The 15,932-nt window shown below is 25.5% G+C and overlaps 2 protein-coding genes across 3 annotated transcripts; both read left to right on the top strand.

The window, feature by feature from the left end:
• Nucleotides 1-8,304: 8,304 nt before the first annotated feature.
• On the top strand, nucleotides 8,305-12,050 carry OCT59_003997 (uncharacterized protein; the record flags this gene model as incomplete). Its single annotated transcript, XM_066147995.1, has 17 exons — nucleotides 8,305-8,386; nucleotides 8,443-8,532; nucleotides 8,599-8,636; nucleotides 8,879-8,964; nucleotides 9,036-9,211; nucleotides 9,283-9,347; nucleotides 9,416-9,473; nucleotides 9,697-9,803; nucleotides 9,873-9,947; nucleotides 10,021-10,205; nucleotides 10,275-10,524; nucleotides 10,612-10,652; nucleotides 10,711-10,756; nucleotides 10,863-10,895; nucleotides 11,709-11,786; nucleotides 11,858-11,863; nucleotides 12,033-12,050. 17 exons carry the CDS (start codon nucleotides 8,305-8,307, stop codon nucleotides 12,048-12,050), a joined length of 1,434 nt encoding a protein of 477 aa, XP_065996636.1.
• A 21-nt stretch (nucleotides 12,051-12,071) lies between these two features.
• On the top strand, nucleotides 12,072-14,637 carry OCT59_003998 (the record flags this gene model as incomplete). 2 transcript variants are annotated; one of them, XM_066147996.1, is made up of 9 exons in its annotated part: nucleotides 12,072-12,153; nucleotides 12,267-12,526; nucleotides 12,645-12,873; nucleotides 12,955-13,274; nucleotides 13,356-13,669; nucleotides 13,752-13,844; nucleotides 14,208-14,262; nucleotides 14,335-14,380; nucleotides 14,540-14,637. In XM_066147996.1, the coding sequence occupies 9 exons, from the start codon at nucleotides 12,072-12,074 to the stop codon at nucleotides 14,635-14,637; spliced, it is 1,497 nt and encodes a 498-aa protein (XP_065996637.1). The 2 variants fall into 2 exon arrangements, with proteins under 2 accessions (XP_065996637.1, XP_025176675.2); XM_025309347.2 differs by lacking the exon at nucleotides 14,540-14,637 and having other exon boundaries at nucleotides 14,127-14,234; nucleotides 14,327-14,342.
• Nucleotides 14,638-15,932: the final 1,295 nt, after the last annotated feature.

A 15,932-nucleotide genomic window follows, 5' to 3' on the forward strand; every position in this document is an offset into this window, starting at 1 on the left:
ATCTAAAACATATAAAAAAAAACTTTTTTACCTTATAAATAAAATAGCTCTTGCATTTTAACTTTTCCAAAATTCAAACATCAATATTTTAAAGAATATTGTATTGGCTTTAAAATGATATAAAATTTAGAAATGGTTATTAAAAGAAATTTAAATATGTATATAGCCTGAAATTTTCAATTTTTTATATGTTTTACTATAAAATTTGAATCGGGCAATACTTTTTGACGTGACTGTACATGCAATGATTTTGGTTCTGTAATTGTTATCAATTACAGTTACTACACAAAGGATCATCTGGAATCAGTTTATGTTATAAATGCTATCCATTATGACAACCTCATTATATTGGTTATATAATTCCCTTTGAACAGGAGACATCCATAATAGAAAAACTAATCTTCTTGATATTGGATTTAATTAAGTTTTTATAATCCAAAGTAACTCAGAATCTTTTCAATCTATTAATAATTGAAGCATTTGCAAAGCATCGCTATCTTCCAGGTTATTTTTTTTTATGAAAATGATAAACTGCATTATACAAGTTTTTCATGTAAATAGGTTGATTCAGATAATCATGTTTCAATAAGGGATATATAGACATCAAATCTATGCATCCTTGAATGGTGTATTTTTCCACATCAGTCAGCATTTTTTGTGTTAACTTCTGAAAGTGAAGAGTTCTTGGATCATTGAGGTAAGTAGATGGTTATAAACATCATTAAATGAATTGATTTTTACAATATTACTTGTTTTTGGATGATAAGTCAGATTAACTTTCCAAGGACATGATGTTCATTGAGAATGAATATTGCGTTTATTTATTAGATCTGACATGACTTGTGAAATATAAGATCTAGACTTCATGCATTTATAAGTAACCCTTCGCAATACACTCTCAATGTATTCACTCATTCTAATTTTATAATTGAATCTCTTTTTTAACGCAAATCTATACATCCATGCCTTGAAATCTTTTCAATCAGAAAAAGTAAGACCGATAGTTAAATCTAAAGAATTGTATGATTCATTTGATTTATCAGATTCATTATCGTCAATTGAATGTTGGTTAGTTTTATGAATCTATTATGTAGATTTTCTTTAATTAAGTACAATACAGCAGATTGTAGGAAATAAGAACTTAAGGAAATATATACATAAGTTCTCAGAGTATCAGAATCATTATCGATGGTTAATAGGTTAGTTTCATGAACTTGTTATGCAATTCTCTTTAATTGATAACAACATGGCGGGTAATATATAATACAACAAAACAGAAAACTTGAGGAAATATATACATAAGTTTTCAAAGTTCTTAATAAAATTAAAGCTTCATATTGTTTGTTATTACTAATATTTTCTTATTCTGTTTCATGCATCTTGATTATATTTAATAGTTCTGTTTGATTCATATCGATTATATTTAAAGGTTTACACTTTATGGTAAAGAAACAAAAATAAAAAAAAAGTGAATAGGAAAATAAAGAATCAGATTATCATAATATAATGAATAGATCACTATGAAGACTTTAGACATTATATATACAACTTAGAGAGTAACTTTTTAGTCTAATATAGTTTGAACTTGAATTTTATTAATTTTTGCCGTAAGATACTTTAAAAAACACCAGGTATTCAAGAAAGAACTACAACAAAGTGCAGAACTAACCAATACAAGAACAAATAATCTTCCAAAAAATTACAAATAGAGAAAAAGCTAAGATTATTACCCATTCTTTCTATATAAATAATTACAGCTACCTTTTAAGTAATATTCCATATAAAGTAAAGTCAATTATATTATTAAATCCACTAGAATAGTAATACCTATAGTTAATATCGGCAGGTCACCCCTATGTAAATTCGTGAGTATCATCAAAAATGCACAAAATTCAATTTCCCCTATTTGACTACATACTATGTAGGGATTGGAATCGAAAATCGAATCTTTTCAAGATTTTTCTTATGGACGACCAACCTAACTTTCAATCAGTTTCTAATTTCAACGAAAATAATCAGCACTTGAAAAATTTCAGCATTTAAAATTACATGGAAAAAATTGAAAGTATTTTATTACATAAAAAATATGTTTTATCGATTTTCGAGAATCGATTTTACTATGTTTTATCAATTTTCGATTAATCGATTCCAATCCCTACAGTGCGGTACTTCTATAACCAACCCAATTTTATAGTTATAATATAACATTTTCAAAAAGATGTCACATTAGCAAAAAATAATATTTTAAAATTCTAACTGATAATTTTAATAAAGCATATCAAGAGCTTTTAAACTTATTGGGTTAGATTAAAAAATAATAAATTTTGCTAGTGCTATATAAGTTTGAAGTTCGGTAATTTATTATGATGGGAAAAATTTGAGAATAAGTGATTTTTGTGTAACATAAAAAAATAATAATCATTTGATAGTGCTTATTCAAATAAATCATTTTAGCTTATAAACTTACTCATGCTTTGTTAAAAAAATTTTGAAAAAAAATTCAAAAAAAATTTTGGTAGTTTTTATTTATTACAAATTATATTATATCTATTTCTCAAAAAGGAATCATGGGAAAACTTGCTAAAAAAAATATAAATCTCATAGAAAAGTTCCTGATAATATACTTAATCAAATTACTTTAAAGTTTAAATAATTATAATGAATAATAAATTATATATAAAAAATTATGCATAATTCTAATTAACATTAGGTATTGCATTAGCCAATCAAATTTATTTTAAGTCATGTGATTTTGTATTATGTCAGCAAAAAAAATTGAGAAAATTTTTTTATTTGCTTAATGTATTTATCTTTTTAAAAGCTATCTAATTTTAAAATTTTATAAAATTCTGACCATTAGATCACAAGATATAAGGGGTACCTATTATAGAGGTACCGCACTGTAATACTATGGATAACAAACCTACTTCAAAAAGAGTTTCAGAAACTTTGTAGTGTTGTGCAGAGAGGAACTTTGTAGTGTTATGCAATCCCAACAGAAACACCCACCTCATTTCAAACGATCCCTAATGGAAGCCTAAGATTTATCTGGATAAGTCAATCCAATGATAGTTCAACATATGACTACCTTGATTAGCATACTACAAAAACTGCAATATCCAACCTGTCATTCCCTTATTATCCGAGTGATCATCGATTTGAAAATGTAACATCAAGCCTATACATGAAACTGAAATTGGTTAATTTTAACCTCTGAAATGGTCGAAATGGTCAAAATGATTTCGACTTGAGCCCCTCCAAAAGTTGAAATGGTCAAAATTACATCATAGTCATATGATTTTATAGTAAACAATAATATTAAAATTCAAAGTTAACGAACTCCGCATCCGGTGATTCGATTTTATGATCTTTACGCGGTTGGATTCAGCTCATCGAAAGGATTCCAATGATATGTATTTCATATTTGTAACATTAATATTGACGGAGTTATTCACGTTTAAAATTTGGTATTAAATAGTCATATAATTTTTATAGTAAACAATAATTTTAAAATTCAAGTTAACGAACTCCGCATCCAGTGATTCGATTTTTATGATCTTTATGCGGTTGAATTCAGCTCATCGAGAGGATTCCAATGATATGTATTTCATATCTGTAGCATTAATATTGACAGAGTTATTTACGTTTAAAATTTTATATTAAATTATAATTATAAAAATCACATGACTATGATGTAATTTCGACTATTTCGACTTTAATTTCGACTTTTGACCTTCTCAAGTCAAAATATTTCTACTTTTGGGCTTTAATTTCGACTTCATGTATAATCAAGCCACTATGATGATCAAGTTTTCCAGTATCTTTCCATCTCTCAAAGAAAATAAAATTACACCAAAAAAAGGCAACTAAGAAAAACAAAAAAGACATAAACCTCAGGAAAACTCAAAGTGCAATGAAAAAAACCTGAGTAAAAAACATCAAATATACACCACAACTCCATCTTCTTCATGTGCAGTTCCATAGAGAAATGACAAATAGTTTACAAATTAATAATATTAGTATAGTTTATAGTTTTTTTTATCTTTATATAATTACTAATTTTATACTAATAAATTTGTAAATGTATTGTGGTTATCAAAAAAAAATGTAATTATTATATAGTATTGTAATTATTACTAATTATACAAATATATATTATAGTATATCAATAATTAAAGTTGTACTGGACAAATTTTTAGGCAAATCTTGATAGTCACCTGAGAATTTGGGTTGTATCATCATTTTTAATGGTAATATGATCGTTTAGGTGATAGGTCAACTTTTTTTTCAGAAAAGTAGTTTTTGTTTTATAATGCTTAGTCCTTATATATATTTGTTATCTTATTTTAAGTTTATGTATGTAAGTAAGCGTAGTTATATTAAAACAAAATCACATCTATAATAAATGAATAAAAAAAAAATAAAATAAAAAAATATTATAGTATATCAATCATTTCTTTTTATAATTATAAAATTTATTTTTGTAATTTTTATTTTTCAAAAAAAAAAAATTTTGAAAAATCATAAGTAATAGGTTGCAATCCTTACTATTATAATATAAAGTAGTAATTATCAATTATATAGTATATACTATATTTTTATAGGTATTAGATTATTTTTTGCTTAATTTTTAATATTAACTTTTTCTTTTTAATATTTTTTAATTTTTTTTTATTTAAATATTTTTTAGTTTGATATTTTAAATTAGATTTTTCCAGATAGTATAATAAATAATAGGTTTTTTTTACCTTTTTTTTTACTTTTATTTTTTTTAAAATTTCTTTTGATTATGATGATTTTAATTAGTATAAAGCTTTAAATAGTTTGGATTAAAACTGGAAACTGATTTAAAATTGATTTAAAATTCAGTTCAGTTTAGTTCAAATCTTAAAATTGAAAAAATAGTAGTTAAATTCAGATTAATTCAATTTTTATAAAAATGTGAAAAATTGAATAGTTGACTATCAAATGATCATATAAAATTAAGCTATATTATATATTATTAGATTCTTCTCAATAAGATGCATCAAATAGTAGTAAGATCATGTTTCTAGTATTGATAAATTTAAGATTACAAATGAAACTTAGCAATTTAGACAATTATTAAAATCAAAACTATTAAACTATTTTGCCAAAAAAGTAAAAAAATGTGAAATTGCAAAAAGTTTAACAAATATCAAAACTTTATATATTAAATGATTTGTTTGTGAGAGAATTATTATATGAATAAAATATGACAATAAAACTAACTAATGACAATTTTGTTATACAAAAAACTCAACTGACATAAATGAAAATTTGTGAAGAGTCAATATATATACCAATTACTAGTTGTATATACTACTTATATATAATACAAATAAAACTCTTTGATGTACAAGTCTAGCTACCCTATAAGAAATATGTATACAGAAAAGATAAGTTTTGTATACATTTTTTGTACGTTTCTATAAATTCTGTATACAAATTCCGTATATTTAATAAGCAATTCATTTTTGAACATTTTTTAAAAAAACTAATGTATAAGAAATATATACAGAAAAAATTAATCATGCAGAATGTATATGGAATTTTTAAACTTAATATTTTTAGAAGATAATTTACAAAAATCCTGTATCATAACATGAAATCACATGATTGTTTATTGTTTTGTTATGATACGTTTTTTGTTTTTTATATAAATTCTTACTTTTGATAAGTTTGATCTTTTGATCTTTCCTTTCTGTTTTTTCTTTTCTTTTTCTTTCTCTTGTTTTATTTTTGTTATTTTTTCTAAATTTTTCTTCTTTCTTCATCACCCCTTTTTAAAAATAATTTTTTTTTTCGTACCTCACTTTTTAAAAAATTTTTTTTTCATCACTCTTTTTGAAAAAAAAATTTTTTTGTTACTCTTTAAAAAAAATTTTTTTCTTTTATTCCCACTCTTTTTTTTTTTTTAAAAAAAAAATTTCTTCTTTCTATTTCTATTTTCTCTTTATAAAAAATTTTTTATTTTTCTAACTTTCGACGTCCTTCCTTTTAAAAAAAAAATTTTTTTTTAACTTTCCTAACTTTGTTACCTCTCTTTTTAAAAAATATTTTTTCGATTTATTTTTTATTTCCCTTTTTTTTTATTTATATTTAATTTCATATTTCTGCTTTATAAAAATTTTTATTTTTAAAAGCTTTGTCTTATTTTTAAAAAAAATTTTTTTTAAGCTTTACCTGCTTTGTTACTCTTTTTAAAAAAATATTTTTTGATTTATTTTTTATTTACCTTTTTTTTTATTTATATTTAATTTCGTAGGCCAGCAGATTTTTTTTGTGAGAATATTCAGTTTCTTTTTTCTATTTTTGTAGATCATTTTGGAAGTCCTTTTCTTTTTGTAGGATGATTCAGGATTTTTTTCTTTTTTTAGGTCAGTTCGAATTTTCTTGTTTTTTTGTAAGATTCTTTTCTTTTTGTTGGTTGTTTCAGTTTTGTTGCTTCAAAGTCTTCTTTTTTTGTAGGTCAGTTTTGGATTTATTTTATTGTTTTGGTTTCTTTTTCATTAGACGCCGCCATAATTCTTTTCTTTTATGTAGATCGACATTCTGAAGTTCTTTTCTTCTTTTTTTTGTAGGAATGCTTGAGGCTGGTACTTGGACGATTGCAGATACTATATGAGGGGAGTTTTGTTTCCAATCTTTTTTTTTTGTTCTTTTAAGTTGTTTGACTTCAAATGAACCTGAACTTATAGATAATTTTGGTTGCAATAAGTGGTTTTAATAAGAAGGGAATTTTCATAATGTATTTGTACTTTGTTTATTTTTTATTTTTTATTTAATTTAATAAAGTAAAATTAGATTTATGTAAATACAATTATAGTAAGCTGTAATACAAATAGTAAATTCAGTGACCAAATCGTATAAATTTCGTGATAAAACTAATGATCAAATCATGTAAATTTCATATAAATCCTATGCAAATTCCGTATTCAAACCATATTTTTAATGATACGGAATTGTGCATTTTTCTGTATCCTATTATGATACGTTATTTCTAAGGAAAAAAATCGTATAAAAACTTTATAAAAAACATATCCAATTTTTTTATAGGGCTGTTTACCCAAAAGATAAGAAATGGATCACTTATGCTAGATTATTACTAGATTAGATTCTGATAATTCTTTACTTATATTACTTATATTTATGACTACTAAATGAAACACTCAAAAGAATATTTTTAAAAAGAATAATATGTCATTTAAACTGCAGCAGCAAAAAACTAAGAAATCTAAACTGGCACTGATAAAGAATATTTTATCAGTTATGACCGGATATGCCACAAGAAAGGGCTAATATTTGTAAAATTGTTATTTATGATATTTTCTTCACAATGATACAACTTGATATTCTTATAAATTTAAGAAAATGGGTAAAATTATTGCAATAAAACTTAAAACATAAAAGAAGTATTTGACTTTGACTGTGTTAATTGACCTTAACAAGTGGACTTTGTTGAATTGAAACAATGGAGTTTGGATAGCTTCATTTGAAAGAATATCTGTACAATAATTTTTGGTATTCTAAACTCTGAAGTAATGTAAAGAATGTGAAATTTTAGGCTGTAATAATAAACCTATCTAAATCTATTACCAAAAGTGTTTTATACAACACTGAGAACCCTACTCAATATAATCTATACTATCGCAACTGGATGGTACTTTAGCTTTTAAGATTACTAGTTCAATTATTTTATTAACCTTTATTTTACCTTATTTTTTTTTTATTAAAATCCTTTTTTTTCTTTTTATTATTTTGCAGTGGATCTTGCTGAATTTTTCCAAAGGGTTTAGACTGAAAGGAGAGGTTTCCCTCTAAGAAAAGTAATTGCAGAAATTACTCTTATAGCTCAAAATCCACCTGACAGTACATATGTGAAGTTTTTTTTAAGATGACGAGTAGTTTAGAACTTACTAATGTTAGATATTAGATGTATTTGTTTTTATATATAATGTCTTATGCATTTATTTTCTAATAAAGTTTTAAATGTGCTGCAGTAAAAAAAAAAAAAGAATGATTTTTACTCAAATTACTGGTCATTATTGGCCAGAATTATCAATTTTACCGGCACTATATTTTTTTAATGCTGGTCGATCGTCATAATTTCAGTCACCGTAGAAAAATTCTATTGGAATATTCTAAAATTTTAGAATTATATAATTTTTAAATATTACTATAAGAATTCATATCTAAGGAAATTAACAGGATCATCGATTGATCGACAATAATAGATTATCAAATTTTTTTAGCAGATTTCTTAGTTTTATAAATTTACTCATTATGTTTGGTAAGAAAAAGTCGCGTTTAGGACGTACTTTTCGACATAGACAATTTCAACACAAGCAACAAAAAACCGTAACAAGTTAGTTTAATTGTAAAGTAAACCAACCCGTTCTGGTCTAATAATTATACTCGTAGTTATTAAGGAAGAAAAGTGGACTAATTTTCGAGAATGGTTAAAGCGAGAGGGATTTCCTAAAACGAATTTAACATTAGCCGAATTCCAAGGTTTACATTTTAATTATTTAGTAATATTTCTCTTTTTTTTTCATTAATAATTTATAATTTCGGTAGATACAGGAAGAGGAATGATGGCAACGCGAGATATTAAAGTAATGGTCAAAAGTGTATATTAGGTTCTTTTTACTAAAATTACACATCTGGCGTTTAGCACCTAAAAGAGTTTTTCCAATGATCAATGAATAAAAATATTTAAATTAGAAAGCCTTGAATTAAGCCTTTGAGTTTGTTCAGCAACATAATTTGGATTAATAATAGCAATTTTTTATATATTATGACATAATACGCTGCGATGTGTTTTATATTTAATTACAAGTCATTTACTAATATTTAGGCTGGTGAAGTCATAATTTCTGTTCCGAAGAAATTTCTAATAACTTATAGAAGTTTAACGAATTTATTGAAAGGTCAACTTTCTCGGTAATTATTTGAAATTTATCTAAATTTTTTCTTTTTATACAAATATTCATGTTTTTTACCTATACTTGTAGAAGCCCAGTAAAACTCTCTGCACACCAGTTTATATCCCTGTATTTAATTTTAGAATATAAAAAGGGATCACAAAGTAGTATTTATCCGTATATTAATATGTTACCAAAAGACTTTGATAATATGCCATTAAATTATAATAAAGAACTGTTCAACTTGCTGCCACATAATGTCAAAGGTACAATTTGTTAAATATTATCTAAAAAGCACTAATTAAGTTAATATGTATTCATGTTTTCTATATCTTAGTGGACGTAAAATCACAAAGAGCGAAATTTGAACATGACTTTGCAGCTATCAACAATTTCCTTAAAGTTAAGTTTGCTAAAGTATTTGTATTTATAACCCAATTTGTAAACTAATATGTTTGTTTTCTTCACAGAGTCAAGGTATTCACTCAAAGATTACACGTAAAGATTATTTATGGGGATGGCTTTGTGGTATGTTACCTCAGCGCTAAGAATCATAGAAAAGTATTATTTAAATTGAATTAATTAGATTGTATCGGATATACACAAAAAATATCTGGTTTGGTTAGCAAAAATACCAAATTGATATATTATATAATCTTGTTAACTATCAGGTGAATATAAAATTTCATTAAATTCACTTTTTTTTAACAAAATTAATTTTAATTAAAATTTTATTAGTGTTTTATTGTAGTTAATACACGATGTATTTACCTAGAAACCAAGAACTCAGATGATGTAAAAGATCGTATTGCCATTGCTCCATTGCTAGATTTCTTGAACCATACATACGAAGCAAAGGTAAATAAATGCAATAAGATATTATTTTGGATTTCTTGAGAATATTAAGTTGTCACACGACCAATGTAGATCAAAGGCGAATTTAATTATATGACTCAGTGTTACGAAATAACTACTTTTGTCCCTTATAAAAGGGGAGATCAGGTTTGTTCATGACTTATTTTTTTTGTCTTTTTAATATTTTGTATGTTCTTATAATAGTTTTTTTTATATTTAGGTTTTTATTAACTATGGACCCCATGATAATTTTTTTATATTAATGGAATATGGATTTGTTATCCCAAATAATCCATATAATTATGTATCGCTTGACAAAGAATATCTTGAAATTTCTCTTCCCGGAGAAACAGAACTTGCCAGACAAGAAAAACTTGATTTGTTACTTCGGCATGGTTTTTATGGGTAAATTATTATGTTATATAATATAGATACGAACGTGCAAACTCTCACGTGTGGATATTGTTTATTCAGGGACTATAGTTTACGCATATCCGAGATCTCATTCAGATTATTGACAGCTTTGCGTTTACGTGTTATACAACAATTTGATGTCTCAACAACAGGAACTCAAGGAATCATACTAAAATGGAAAAATACCATTACCGGATTAACGGAAATTATTAATTCACAAAATGAAAAATCAATGTACTTTCATCTTCAATTAATATGTGAGAGTGCCTTGTTAAAAGCTGAACAGGTTTTGGAGGCTTTGAAGGCTTCGGTTAGAATATCTAAAATTCATCCCTACGCAATCTTTTTCGTTGTAAATGTGACAAATTAATTTATTTTTCTTTGTTATCATATATAGAAAGCGACACATCTTCCTTTGTCACATGTCAAACTACTTTGGTTAGAATCAATAGTCATCTTGCATTCTGTGATCAAAATTATACAAGATTCTCAATAGGAAAGTCTCCACGCATGTACAGTGCTACGTCAGCCGATTAGCAAATGTACGTGTTACTTTGTCAAACATTTGAATGTTTGTTTTACAACATAAGTAAAAACGTGCTATGATTTATTTTATTTACTGCGTATAATTATTTTTTCCTACAATAGTCTGAAACAATATCATATAGGATACGTAGTAAGGTACGCAGTAATGCTGTGGTACAACATAAAATATCCGGACATGGCTGATAAAAATATATGAGACTGGATTGGTCTTGTAGTACTTCTTGTATTAAGTTATTGTATTTTTTTTTTGTAACGATTAAATTTCGCTTATGTTCGCCGAAATTTTAAAAATGTGGCGGGAATGTGCCGAAAGGAAATTGCCTACTATGGAAAAAAAAATTTTTATATATCATAGCTAAAGGAAATTTTTTGGGGTTACTTAATATTTTAAATATAAAAAGAAAAGAAAGACTATTAAGATTTAACTTCGGAGAATACGACTCTTATAATAATAAAATAGCCAATATAGCCAAAATAGCCAGGTGTTACCACTAAATTTATGTCTTCATAAAAATATAGAATATTAAATATATACAATTCGGCCTATTCCTAATAGTTATATCAATTCAATAAGCGTCATACTAATACTTATACATCATGAATTCATCATAATATTTTTTTCTTGTTTATTATATTAAAATAAAATAATTAATCATCACCAAATAAAGACCTTGTTAAAAATGTAGTACCCCCTCCCCCAAAAACAATCATACTATTTTCTGCTCAAGAGAAAATCCCAAATTTCGTTTCCCAGAATTACACTATCGTACTGCATTTTCTGACCCCCCAAAAAATTTCCGTAACAATAATTATTACCACACCCCTTCAAAACAACTCCACCTTCCTTTGAAGTCTTCACTTTGACACTTAGTTGTTTTCTCCTAACCATCAAAAAGAGAAACTACTGCTAGCTGTGCAAATTCTTGCTTATTTTTTTTTCATTTTAAGTCAGTTGACACTTATCTTATAGTTTTGCTAATACTGCGCAACTTTGCTAGCGGTTCATCTTGGATTAATTTAAATAAGGTTTTTTGTTCCTTCTCTCCAGATAATAAAACCTCGTTACTTGGCTAATATTTAAAGTTTTGCTGTTATAGTTAATAGTGAGTATTTTTAAAAAACAACATAGCCACACCTATCGCAATGAGTATATAAACAGTTCTCATTAAATAAAAGAACTACCATCTAATTTATTTTTTCTGCATCGACACTTTGTTTCTTTTCTTGGCTAACCGTTTAACACTTTTTGGTTTACCCAATTTTTATAAATAGTTCCTACACCTATTTTAATACACACAAAGTCTTTACAAAATGGCTATGGACTTGAGAGTAGGAAATAAATATCGGATAGGAAGGAAGATCGGTTCAGGTTCTTTTGGGGATATTTATCTCGGTAAGTTTATGAGAGGAAGCATTGTTGACAATAGAATAAATATGAAAAAATATATTCCTACTGCTATGTTTCTTTTTAATGAAGTTGTATATTATTATTAAATCTTGTTATAGGCACAAATATTATCAATGGTGAAGAGGTAGCCATTAAACTAGAATCTACAAAAGCTAAACATCCACAATTGGAATATGAGGCAAAAGTATATAAAACACTTGCCGGTGGTGTGGGAATTCCATTTGTTCGCTGGTATGGCACTGAGTGTGATTATAACGCAATGGTAATCGATTTATTGGGTCCATCCTTGGAGGATTTGTTCAATTTTTGTAATCGTAAATTTTCGCTAAAGACAGTGCTGTTATTAGCTGATCAATTGGTATGTATTATATAACAAAAAAAAAATAGACAAATAGCTTTTGATTTAAATTTTGTATGGTTTTAACATTTATTTTATTTTATTCAACGTATTTACGAATTGCTTTTGCTTTTGTTAGATCTCTCGAATCGAATATATTCATTCTAAAAATTTTATTCATCGAGATATCAAACCCGATAACTTTTTAATGGGTATTGGTAAACGTGGTAATCAAGTTAATGTAATTGATTTTGGTTTAGCCAAAAAATATCGCGATCCAAAAACACATTTACATATCCCTTATAGAGAAAATAAGAATTTGACAGGTACAGCTCGATATGCTAGCATCAATACTCATTTGGGAGTCGGTATGTATAATACAATAAAAATTTTATGTGTAAATATTTAATTTTTTGCTAATTTGATTTATTTTTGATATTCTTTTTAAGAACAATCCCGTCGTGATGATCTTGAATCACTGGGATATGTAATGATGTATTTTTGTCGCGGATCTCTTCCATGGCAAGGTCTTAAAGCTGCAACAAAGAAGCAAAAATATGATCGTATAATGGAAAAGAAAATGACCACGCCTACAGAACTTCTCTGTCGCACATTTCCCAATGAATTTGCTATTTATTTGAACTACACACGATCTCTTCGATTTGACGATAAACCTGATTATAGTTATCTAAGAAAATTATTTAGAGATTTGTTTGTTCGTGAAGGATTTCAATATGATTACGTTTTTGATTGGACAATTTTTAAATATGTAAATCTTCTAATATCTAATTATCTAGTAAAAAAAATGTAAATATTTAAAATATTTTACTAAACTTTATATTTTGTTTAGGAAAAAGATGCAAGTAAAGTGCATATGCCATTAGCAATGCCGGACGATGCAAATGGAGCCGTCGAACAAGGTGAAGACGATAATAAGGTTCAAAAACGTGTTACTTCTCGACAAACCACTGGACTAGTAAATGAACCAACAGCTTCAACAACACGCAGAACTACAAACAAACCACCTCTGTATAATCCCGGTATCAGCGGTTCACGAGCTGCTGCATCATCTCAGCAAATTCAAAGTGGTCCTTCACGTATAACACAAGTCCCAAGGCGCAACAATAAAGATGCTGCTCCTCAACCTGTGCCTTCGGACAGATTGTACGTTATATTTATTGTATTATCTATTTCTCTTAATGTAAAAATTAATTAATTTATAATTGATATAACTTAATTATTGCAGACTTCGTAGTCAAACTAAGAATAACCCAGCAAGTCCAAATTATATGAATTTCCGAGTTAGAAAAGATGAATCATCCGGCGGAAATGGGCAATGGTATTAATAATAGACACTGCGCTCAATTAACAAAAATGTACGTTTTTTATGCTATGAACAATTTAATTTTCCTCTTATCTTTTATTCTTTTTAGTATATATATACTATATACTATGCGAATTTGTTTTTTTATAAAAAATATAAACTTTTTTTTTTTAATACCTTCCCTTTTAAGTTATGTTATAGAATGTTTGTTCTTTTTGTAATATGTTTAATAGTTGATATTTGTGTGGGTCTGATTTAATGCGAGATTTGTACTTTTTCACGAACGAAGTCAGTCAGGTCGAAGGGAGGGACACTTAAAGAAACGAAAGCTACAAGACGGGATTCTAATTACTTTATAACTGTATTGAAAACCTTTAGCGAACGATTTAATCGATCTGCTACAAGGCAAGAACATTTTTTCCTGCCAGAAGCGGTGAATATAAATACACATATATATATATTTCTCTTTTTTTTTCTTTTTTTGTTTGATAATGTAGCATTTTAGATAATTAGTACACAATATACACTGGGTGGAACTGTGATTTTAATAGGTATACAGCAAATTTGCAAAAAAAGCACAATAATTGATTGTAGAAAAAAATTTTTTATTCATTAGTCTTTTTGTCTTTTTATTGATGGCCTCGAATTTTCATTCTTTTATTATATGAACCCTGAATATTTTATTTGTGAATTTTACTGTTTATCTATAGACTTGAATTTTCCGGAACAAAAAATTGCCGAGGTAGAAATGTTTAATTTTAGTACTATACTCGAATTTTATTACAAATCTCATCAATCCCCTTCCTAATCATTTTCTAATTTGCCATCAAATTTCTTTCTTTTTGCTATGTGCCTTTGATTTCACTGAAATTCAGTTGAAAAAATTTTTTCTTCTCGTATTTTCTTAAATATACAAAACTTGCTTATATATTTACAGATATTATTCTCTTTGTAACTTTTTAAGATTTCTTTTATATTAAAAAAAACTGTTAATTACAGTTTCACAAAAAATTTTAAATAACATTTTCTAGCTATTATTTTATTTTATTTTTTTTTGATTTTTACTCTATTGAATTTCTTCTTGATAATATATTTTGCAAATATATTATACGTACTAGTTTTTTTTCTTTTTTTGTATAAAGTTCTTTTTTTTTATTTCTTTTTTTCCTTTTTATTTATTATATGAAATTGTAAGTTATTCTTTTCTTTTTTATAAATTTATATATTACTCGTTTTTTTATGAATATACGACAAATGTTTGTTAAATAATACTAAGCTTAACGAGATTAATAAAAATATTAAATATATGGAAAATATTTCAATATACCCCTATTTTTTGATAGCAAATAAATATATGCTATAATTCTTGTTTTAATAAACAAATAAAAAGTAATTTACTTTAGTAACATAAATTCATAATAACTTTTTCACATTATTTTCTAATCTTAGATTATAATTTTTTTAATAAATACTAATAATAATTAATATGATTAATCATATTTTTTAAATTACTCTGCCTAATTTTATTTTAATAATAAATGTAGTTAATTAAAAAATATTATAGAAATTATATAATAATTTAAATTGGTTAGTTGGTTAATTCTAATAAACAATTGTTATAAATAAATTCTAGTAATTAGTAGCTAAATAATTATTACAGTTAGATTAATTACAATATAGATATTATTAATTTAGCATTACAATTGATTTTTTTCACAAATACTTCTAATATATATATATATAAGTAAATTTTTTTATGTATATTTAAATAAATAAGTTTTACTAATAAATAATCTAAGTTAAATCATCTAAGTTAAATCATCTTATAAAATTAATTTATAAATTTTTATTAAATAATTTAAGTTAAACTATACTATAAAAATAATTTATAAATTTATTATTTCATATGAATTTGCCAATTTTTTTTGGTTATATTATATAACAAAAAGTCTTTTATTTCAAAAACAATTTTATTTCTATCTTATTAAACTATATTTGGATATTATAAAGTATAATAACCAGTTTTTTTACATTTTTAACAATATTTACACATTTTTGATTACTAAAATCTTGAATAACTAGTCTAATATATTGATCATTTAC

Source organism: Rhizophagus irregularis, chromosome 12 (genome assembly GCF_026210795.1).
Source record: "Rhizophagus irregularis chromosome 12, complete sequence".
In the NCBI taxonomy this organism is placed as follows: domain Eukaryota; kingdom Fungi; phylum Glomeromycota; class Glomeromycetes; order Glomerales; family Glomeraceae; genus Rhizophagus; species Rhizophagus irregularis.